Source organism: Pelophylax lessonae (genome assembly GCF_965119305.1).
Source record: "Pelophylax lessonae genome assembly, chromosome: 5".
In the NCBI taxonomy this organism is placed as follows: domain Eukaryota; kingdom Metazoa; phylum Chordata; class Amphibia; order Anura; family Ranidae; genus Pelophylax; species Pelophylax lessonae.
Genome location: NC_138772.1, coordinates 182926202 through 182936019, shown reverse-complemented (window position 1 = coordinate 182936019; position 9818 = coordinate 182926202). Strand labels below are relative to the sequence as shown.

The following is a 9818-nucleotide window of genomic DNA, read 5'->3' as shown; positions in this document are numbered from 1 at the left end:
GGGAGTATACCCCCTGGGACTGCCCATAGGCATAGCCAGACTTTTTCTGCCTAGTGTCCTACTCCTGTAGGGGGCAATATAACCCAATGGTTAAGAGGATCAGGTGCTGTGTCCGTCAATGAACAAAAGAGAAAGATGAGTAGGAGGAAAAAAAGGTCGGTGGCCTCCACCTGTAAAACCATTCCCGTTTTGGCGGTCATCTAGTTGCCTATCTAGCGCACCTGTTAATTTAATTAAAACCAAAGCAGCTGAACAATCCCCTCTGCTACTTAATTGAGCAGATCAATATCCCAGGAGTTTAATTGACTTGATGGAATACTCTGATTATTTACAAAGTGTTCCTTTAACTTTTTTGATATAGATATATAGATATATATATATATATATATATATATATATATATATATACATACATACATACATACATACATATATATATATATATATATATACACATATACACACACACACATATATACATACACACACAATATAAAGTAAGAAAAATGTGAACAACTGCGCTAGACCAACGAGAAAAAAAAAAAAAAAATTGTGAAGCAGCAACTTCAAGTGTGACCGACACCTTAAAAAACAATATATAGATAAGTTTAGCGCAACTTATCTATATATAATATATATACACAATATAAAGTATTCTTTTGTTTCCAAGCATGTGTAGTCTTGTTCTTTAGATTTTTTTCAGACGAAAACTGTACTGATCAAACGAAAATCATACAATCTCGTATCATATGAGAAAAATGTTTGCGTTTGTCCCTTTGGATAATTTTTTCAGACGAACTGTCATGATTGGCTCTCGAAAGCGGTGTATTAACAATCAGATTATAGTACGTTCTCTACAAAAGCGGTATTTTTCATCCGATTTTATGATCGCGGTTACTAGGCTTTAGAGTGCATGTAAACCCTCACATATACCCAGTGAAGTGAATAGCCTCAGATGATACTCAGAGATTAAACAAATCCTCCTACATAAGTTTTACTTGTATGTCTGCTGTCCATCCCACTCTACACTGTTTGGAAAATGCAGATCCTGTTAAAAATCTTTCTTCCTCTTTCAGCAGCACATGGGGTGGGTGGGGATACTGGACTTACACTGTGTGAGAGCTGATTGGACGAAAGGGACACATCCCCCCTCTACATAGGCAGAGGAGTGAAGGAACATGCAGAGCTGTAGTCTGAATTGAGAAGCTCCCTGCTAATCTTCCTCTAAGCTTCCTCAATTACACAAATATTTTGCTACTGTTATCTCATGTGTCGGAGAGCTTGTAAGAAGTGACTCATGCTAATAACAGAGAAACAAAGCCCCCGAGAGGAAATTACACTTAGTGCTTTGGAGAGAGATAAGTACACACTACAGATATAAGTGCTTACTTCAACTTACATGAATGTGGTTTACAACCACCTTCTGTGTGCAGCAGCCCCCCTCATACTTACCTGAGGTCCATCAAGATCCAGAGAGACTCGGCTGTCCAATACTCCCTTCCTCATTGGCTGAGACAGCAGCGCGGTGCCAGGAGCAGTTAGCCATAAGGTGCTGGTATATGAAATTGCACATTATGGCAGACTTCCCAAGCAAGCTATCCACTCCCATGTTGCCTCCTTCTCCTGGTCTTCCTTTTGGGTTTCAAACCCTTTGCCGCTTTGTTAGCTGCATCACAATGCTGTCACTTTTGAGCGTGCACAATGAAGTCACATCACTATTGCACAAAGCAATGCCATAAATTTACACAGAGATGTGCATACCTACCTGTCAGGGCTTTTAAGATTTAATCTTAAAGCAATTGTAAAGTCTTGTCTTTTTTCTATAAAATTAACAAACATGTCATACTTACCTCTGTGTAGTGGTTTTGCCCAGAGCAGCCTGGATTCTCCTCTTCCAGGTTCCCTCTTCTGTGATCCTGATCCCTCCCTCCTGTTCAGTGCCCCTACAGCAAGCAGCTTGCTATGGGGGCATCCAAGCTGAGTCACAGCTACCTGTGTCCATTCAGACACGGAGCCCTGCTCTGACCCCGCCTCCTCTCTCTCCTGATCAGCTAGTTGACTTTGACAGCAGCGGCAGGCAATAGCGCCGCTGCTGTGTCTCAGCCAATCAGGAGTGTGAATCTCAGACGGCTAAGACACTCGTAGACATCGGTGGACAGAGATGTAAAAGAAGGTAATATGTATATGGTAAAATGACCAGGGCATATGCAGTAAGCAATATGTATCATACAAATGGTAATTTAATAATAGTGTTCCTTTAGCATTTCAAAAAATGATACCAACGCCCTTATGACAATATATAGCACTGGCCGACCAAAGAATTGTTAAAAGAAATGTATTGTGTTGAAAAGTGCAGCACTTACCCCCAAAGGAGCTGCTGTTTTCTCAGGTCCCCTGCTCCTGTGCCCACGATTCTGAAGTAGCACCAAACACTGACACACCTTACCAGATGGGGAATATTTATTGCAGAATCATATGTAGTACCCCGAAGGCCAAGTAAATACGAATAATAAGAATGGCACAATAGCAACAAATATACTGCAAATGGATGAACAGAAGTAAGAAATATACTGTGAAAAACAAATAGGCATAGAGAGCAACCCCTCCTAAACCCTATACTGGAACAATCCTAGAACGTGCCATACATACATTATACAATTTTCCTGTTCAATTTCCTTTAAGTTTAGCTTCAACTATATAGTGCAAGGGCCTGCCTGATCGCATAAAAATTGAAAGTGTTTAGGTTTGACCTCATATTACATGGTTTTGGTAAATCTAAAGGAAAATTGTACAAGAGAATCGTATAATGTATGATTTACTGATTGTATGAGACTTACGCCACCATGACAATTCAGAAGTCTGTAATACACCCCCCTCTCTTCTGCTGGCTAGCAATTGGGACCCAGCTCTTATGATGAAGTGCTCAGAATAATGTCCCTTCAAGCACTGATAAAGTCTCTGGCTCTGTAATACTTGTAGGCAACACTGTTTCTCTTTAGGAGAGTCAAAATGTAGTGGGGTTTGGCCAGTGGCCTCTCAACTCCTGTGACAGCAGGTGATCTCCCTCTTTTAGCAGCACAACCGGTCAGTGTCTTTCTCCTCAGTCAGGCAGCGGGCTTCGTCAGCATTCGTGGTGCTTTCCAGTATTCCAGTCTGCCACTGCACCCCTCTCCCTCTCAGGTGGGTTGGCAAGTTATCTGCTGGCAGCCTGATGCACAGTACATCCCTTTGAATGCTCTCCACACCCCTTCTCCTCTCTGTGTGGGAACAACAACTGCTTCTCCTTTGAGCCCCAGTGCCCCTTGGGATCTGTAGTTTTTTTCCTTCCAGCCTACCAAACCAGCACAGTCTGTGTGGAGCTACACCTCCCACAATCCTCCATTTCTCCCAGTGTTCCTAGCAGTTTGCATCCTCTGTGTATTCCTTTTGAGAAGAGTACAGGCTTAACACCGGCTGCCCAGAGTTCCACAATAGCAGTCTCCTGTCGCAGGTGTGCCAGTGAATAGTCTTCTCTCTTTGATCAGACATAGGTCCATGTAGCTGCTCCTCTCCTGCCGGGCTGCAGACAGGGCTACATAAGTATGAGATTGTTATTTGTTAAAATAATTAATATTTTTGATTTGATAATATAAATGAAAAAACAAAGTTAATAAATCTTTAAAGAAACATCAGTCTTTATTTTTATTTACTGTCAGTATAGAACAAAGCAGTGCAGAGATGTGTTCAATATGGAACAAATAAAGTCACGGTCTCCTCCATGCCGCTGTTGGTTCATCTCTTTGGTCTCACCGTGAAGCTTGGCCAAGATGAGGTTTTATGAATTTCATGCAGTGCATTAAAGTGAATCTGTGCCCTTATGCAACAGGATATCTTACAGTGTATGTCAAACAAAAAGATTATTTTCTATCTTTGGATAGAGTGGATAGAGTGGAAAATATTAGAATTCTTAACTGCTATTTTTTCATCCATTTATCCATGCCTCCATGCTTTATTTAATGAGAACTCACTTTGAAAAACAACCCCCTAAAATTTCTGGCTTTGGTCATTTAGAGCAAGGGCAGAGGATTCATTTATTTATTTTCTGGAAACCATCTGCCCTCAGCTCAGGCATGTAAAAAAAGGATATGCTGAGAAACGCCCCCCCCCCCCCACCCACCCACCTAGGCCTTTAAAAAAAAAAAAGTAACTGAAGAAATTAAAACAGGTAAATTATATACTTTCGTATCTGTTTACTAATGCTAGAAGAAGAAGAATTAAAAATAATCAATGATGATTGAGAGAGTGAAGTTCCACCTTAAGCTTTGAAGAAAGAGGGAGATATTTGAACTCCTGAAACACATTGGCTGTTCTGTGTCATCTCTTTGTGTCGGCACTCTCATTGGACTGAAAGCATATGAATCTTCAAAATGTTACCCCCTGATTATGGGATACCCTGCTTTTGTTAAAAGCAGCCTTACCAGGGCCTGTGTCTTATCTGAATCTTATTGATCCACTGAAATTTCTTATCTAGTTCTTCATTTTTACTTGTACCAGAGATAAAAATCTGACAGGGGTTCTGGCCTCCCCTACTTAAAAAAAATATTTTTCTATCTATGCTGCAGTTGCAGATTTTTCTTGTGTAGCAGCAAGAGAATATAATTCTCTCTAACAGAGCCCTGGATAGCAGTAAAAACTTGACAGGGGTTCCAATCCTCCCCCACTCTATTCAAATCTAGGGAAAAATGTGGGAATGTAGGGAAAAAAAAACCTGTGTAAACTCAGGACTCTCGCCCCACTGCTGTAACAGCTCTTTCTGCCTGATTGGTTTATCACCAAGCATTGGTGCTATCACATGAGCAGAAGGGGAAAGGATTACTACCCAAAGCCATAAGTATTGGGTATTTGTGTTTGCACCTGGTGAAAAAAAAAATGATTGGTAGGTAGGCATAAGGCGTGTTTGAACCCACTTGAGTTATCCCTCCAGGAACCTGTAGCTATACAGAGCCAATGGTAAGTGGCCAAGATATTCCCTGCCCTGCAGCCACACATATACACATCCCTTGGCCCTGCAGAGTGACAGCTTTCTAGCAGGGTAGCTCAGGTGGATTCAGACTATGATCCAAACACACCTGAGCTCATACCTTATGGCAAAGAAGCAAAGGAAAGCTGAAAATGTGCAGCTGGGGAAGGTTGCTCTGCATAGGAAAAACACAGTTAAACCTTAAGGCTAAGTTTAAACTTGCATCTAACCCGCCATGTCTCTGAAAAGTGATCCACAACATGACATCTGTTTGCCCCATAAATGCTGCACCAAGAACCACAACCGCATGCACTGCTTTTGGTTGTGAGATGTTTGTGGTACATCCCCATTCACTTGCATGGGTTGCGTTCAGTGGCTGTGACCGGAGAAATAATGTTTGCTGTGGGTGAGAAGCAAAGTATTGCAACTGCTTCATGTGAACACCAACGTCCACTGCTTTTACAGCTTAAAGAAGAGCTCCACCGAAAAGGGGAAGCTCCGCTTCTTCACACCCTCCCTCCTTCACTGACACATTTGGCACTGAGGGGGAGCGGATACCTGGTTTTGCCATGAATACATAGACCTATCTGGTTTATTATGCCTACTGTCTGGCATGATACAAAATGTTGTGGGGAGAAAGATTTGCCCATAGGGAGTGTTTGAGATGATTTCCTGGCAATAAATGGGAAATATTCCCAATTAAGGGAAAAGTCCCCAAAGGGAGTTTGGTACAAGGGTCTCTTCTGCCTCCTCTAAGATAATGGTAAGTAACTAGATCCTTAATAAATCGTTTTTTACATGCGTTTTTTAACGCCCCTCTGTCACAAGTCTAATGGTTTGTGTTGCTGTAACTGCATACAGTATGTATCTCTCCTAAAATGTACAGGTAACAGGACATGGAAACCAAGTTCCCCAGATAAAAATACACAAATACACAAAGCACCCATGTAAACCAAACAGAGACCTCTTCTAACTCTTCTTTTTTGCAGGCTCTTCTGGTTGTGGTAAAGATGTGTGCAGTAAAATCAGTCCACAGAGAGTGATCGAAATTCCAACCCACCAGAGAACAGCACGGGACTCTCCAAACAGCACTTTCCCAAGAAAAGCCTAAAAAAGAGGTGTATTTTAGAGAAGAGCACTAGATTCCCTCCGTGAAGGGAAAACATGTTAAAAAAAGATGTTTCTTTGTAAATTAAAAAGAACTAGTAATGTTTACAAGATAAATATGTATATCATATGCAAACTGGTAAAAATACAATGTAGAAATAAAATGGGAACTGTGCATGAGAACGTTGACTCACCTTACACCGAGACAAATTTATCCTGCCCCCGAAAGGTACACGGACTCCAACTAAAGCATTTTTTTTCCCAGAATTTTTATTAGTTTTTAGACATTTCTTTTACAATACCAACAATCATACAAACCAATCTCTCAGTTACAATTAAATGTCAATATAATTATAAGTCTCCATTCACACTAGTACGACTTGTCAGGCGACTTGGTCAGCCCGACAAGTCACGCACCGTCGCGTCCCATAGTGTAGTACAGGAACGGTTCTAATAGGAGCGACACAAGTCGCTCCTACTTAGAAAAAGGGTCCTGTACTACTTCGGGGTGACCTCGGAGCGACTTGCATAGACATTCATTTTATGAAGTCCGTGCAAGTCGTGCCGAAGTCGCGGTGCACGCGACTTCACAGGTCGCTTTCGAAGTCGTGCCGCTTCAGTGTGAACCGACACTAAGCCTTCCAAAGAGAAAGTCCAAAATCAATAAACACCACAACAAAACAAAAACACACACTCAGTGCCTTGCCTTCTAAATCACACATATATTTCATACAGGCAAACATATAATAAGTGGCTGATCATCATTAATACCTATGTAGCCTCCAATATAGAACACACCAGCCATTCTCCCCCTCTTTGAAGACAATAATCTATTCAGAAATAATGAAGTCGGAGCTAAATCCGGGGTAACAAGCCAACTATTCCAACTATTTCAAATTTGTTTGTGCAGTTTCTGTGATGGTAGATTAGCTTTTCTTTAGATATAGTATGATCTATTTGTGTTTTCATTTCCTTCAGGGTGGGGGGGAATAGGGGAATCACTATTTTTGGGCAATTCATTTGTGGGCTTCAAATAACACTCACACAAACAAATGGTTACTGCCCACACCTGTAACTGGTCTCTGCAACAAGGAGCATTGGAAGGGCAACGCATGTAACAAGACCAAAAGTATTCCAAGCTCTCCTTACCGACCAGTCTGTTGGACAGGTCAATTCGGTTGGTCGCAGACTGGTCGGTAAGGAGAACTTGGAATACTTTTTGTCTTGTTATTTCAAATAACACTTGAGTGATAGGGACATATGTATTTTCTGGTAAAGTAGCCTCATCCAACATGTTCAATAAACATATCCCTGGATCTTCTGCTAAGGTAACCTGAAAAAAATATCTTATAATAGTCAGAACCTCAGGTATCTGTGAAGTTTTTGGCATCTTCACATCATGTGGATCAAAGTGACAGGGCCACTGTTACATTTAGGACAAAAGGGGTTCTCTCTACAATGCCAAGGGAACAGTTTTTCTGGAGTGTGGTATGTTCGATGCAGAAAAGATAACTGTGTGAGTTTGTGGGTTGGGGATAAGCTAACCTGTGAGAGTGCAGACAACACCCTCTCCCACTAGTGCTCTGTTACGGGGCCCATATCTTTGGACTCCTGTTCTTTAGCCAGAACAACCACCAATGTTTGAAACTTAGCGTTAAGGGTGGAATAAAATTGTAAAATAAGACCTAAGTACCACCACTCTGAAATATAGACACAATAGTGGACCTGCTATATTGCAATGTATGTGCATGAGTTTGAGACTGGATGGCATATCTTAGCTTGAGGTACTAAAAAAACCTCTGACATGATAGATCAAATTCCCCACACAGTTGATTAAATAATTTAAGAGAGGGGTTTTCATACAATTGTACCATATACCGTATCCCTTTGTTATACCACAATTCAAACCCCTTCAACTTTTTAAACTCCCCAAATTCCCTAATTTACTATATGGGAGTGTAATCAGTGAAACCTTGCATACCTGTAATTTTCTTTGTTATTTGCCATACTTTATATAATAACTTTCCTGTGAATATAGGGACTGCTGCACCAAAAAAAAAAAAAATCCCTGGAATACTGGGATCCAAAATAATTGTGAAAAATGGATAGTGCACTGTCTAAAAATTAAATTCAAAACGTATGTGTTATATACGCATCAACACACATATATCCTAACCACTTAACCACTTAAGCCCCATTCACACTCCAGCGTTTTGTAGCTTGAAGCTCCAAAACGCTGGAGGAGAGAGATGGTTCACATCTCCACTCCAAGTCACCTGAAACTCAAAAAAGTTTTGGTGTGTTTTTATTCCCATAGAAATAAATGGAAATGCATAATTTGCGTGATTTTCTGCTCAAATAAAAAAAATTGTACAAAATAAAATAGTACTAATATATTTAAAATAAATACAGATATAACAAAAACCATCATAAATAATAAATAATATGTGATAATACATAAATAATAATTAACCCCTAACCTTAAAAAAAATTATAAAAACATTACTGAAAAGGAGAAGGGGTGTTGGGCGGGAATACAACATATCCACCGGGTAGGGACCAAAAACCAGGTGAAATTCCCAAGACGAAAAAATTGACTTTAAAGGGCTGGTATAGCAATTGGTGAGCAACACAAAGATAAAAAGTTATATAATTTTATTAAGAATTGTTAAAAGATACAAAGAAAACATAACAAAAGTCACATGTGGTAACTAGCAGCATATAACAAACATGGACATAACAGAGTAATGTGTTGATAACTCATCCATGTTAAAACATTGAAGGGTATTTCTATAGATGGTTCGACGCGTTTCGCCGGAACAATATACTCGGCTTCTTCAGGAACCATGTACTAGCGGCTATAAAGCCTCTATTTTAGACATGTACAAAGAAAAAAGAGGGGGGGGGGGAGAAAAAAACAATCATAAGCAACCTTTACATTATGCCAATTAAATGGACATATATAATACATAGTGTGTATACTTAGATTCCAGTTTGAATTAAATCAAAATAAGTGTACACAAAATTATCAACTTGCTCACCTGGTTCACACTTGGGGTTAGCATGGATAGGATCCGAGACTGCCAGAGTCATTCAGTATAAGCCAGGATACAAAGAACCCCCTCCTACTGATCCTTGATAAATATCTTATCTTCTCTTCTCCCCTCTTTCTTTCTTGGGGCTTCCTTTGGTCCCCCCGTTCCCCTCTTTTCCTTTATTTTATTTTCTTGCTTTGTTTACCACATTTCTCTGTCTTCTGGTTGTCATTTGACTTTATCCAAATTAGAGGCCATCTCACTGCTTTCTTATAAGCTTTATGTTTGGCAATCACATTAATGAGATATGTTTCTTATAGCTAGCTCCTTTATGGAGCTCTATGTATATGAATTACGTTTATTGTTGTTTATATAATGTATGTTATACCTCTATAGGGACCTTTGAATGATCTTATCCTCAACTGTCATACATTACTACTTTTTCTTTCCAGGACCTGAGAAGTGCCAGTACGCTCGGTCTGAGCCGGCATATATCCGGATCCCCCTCCTTCCTACAGGTGGATTTGGGCGCAAAGCGGAGGAAGGACGTCCTTTGCAGACATCCAGTCCTCTCCCAGCATTGGGATTCAGCTGCGCCATACCGGAGGCTGTATTACTACTCTCAGCCACACCGGAAATGGCGCACTTGCACAGCGCCTGCGCCGAAAGTGACGTTA

At 40.5% G+C, this 9818-nt stretch overlaps 1 protein-coding gene across 1 annotated transcript in view; it reads right to left on the bottom strand.

Moving 5' to 3' along the window:
• Nucleotides 1-5809: 5809 nt before the first annotated feature.
• TMEM42 (transmembrane protein 42) overlaps nucleotides 5810-9818 on the bottom strand; it is a 29150-nt gene continuing 25141 nt past the window's right edge. The window contains exon 3 of the mRNA XM_082257970.1: nucleotides 5810-6106. Coding sequence (XP_082114096.1) covers nucleotides 5969-6106 — 138 coding nt within the window. The 3' untranslated portion in view covers nucleotides 5810-5968. The remainder of the gene's footprint in view (nucleotides 6107-9818) is intronic.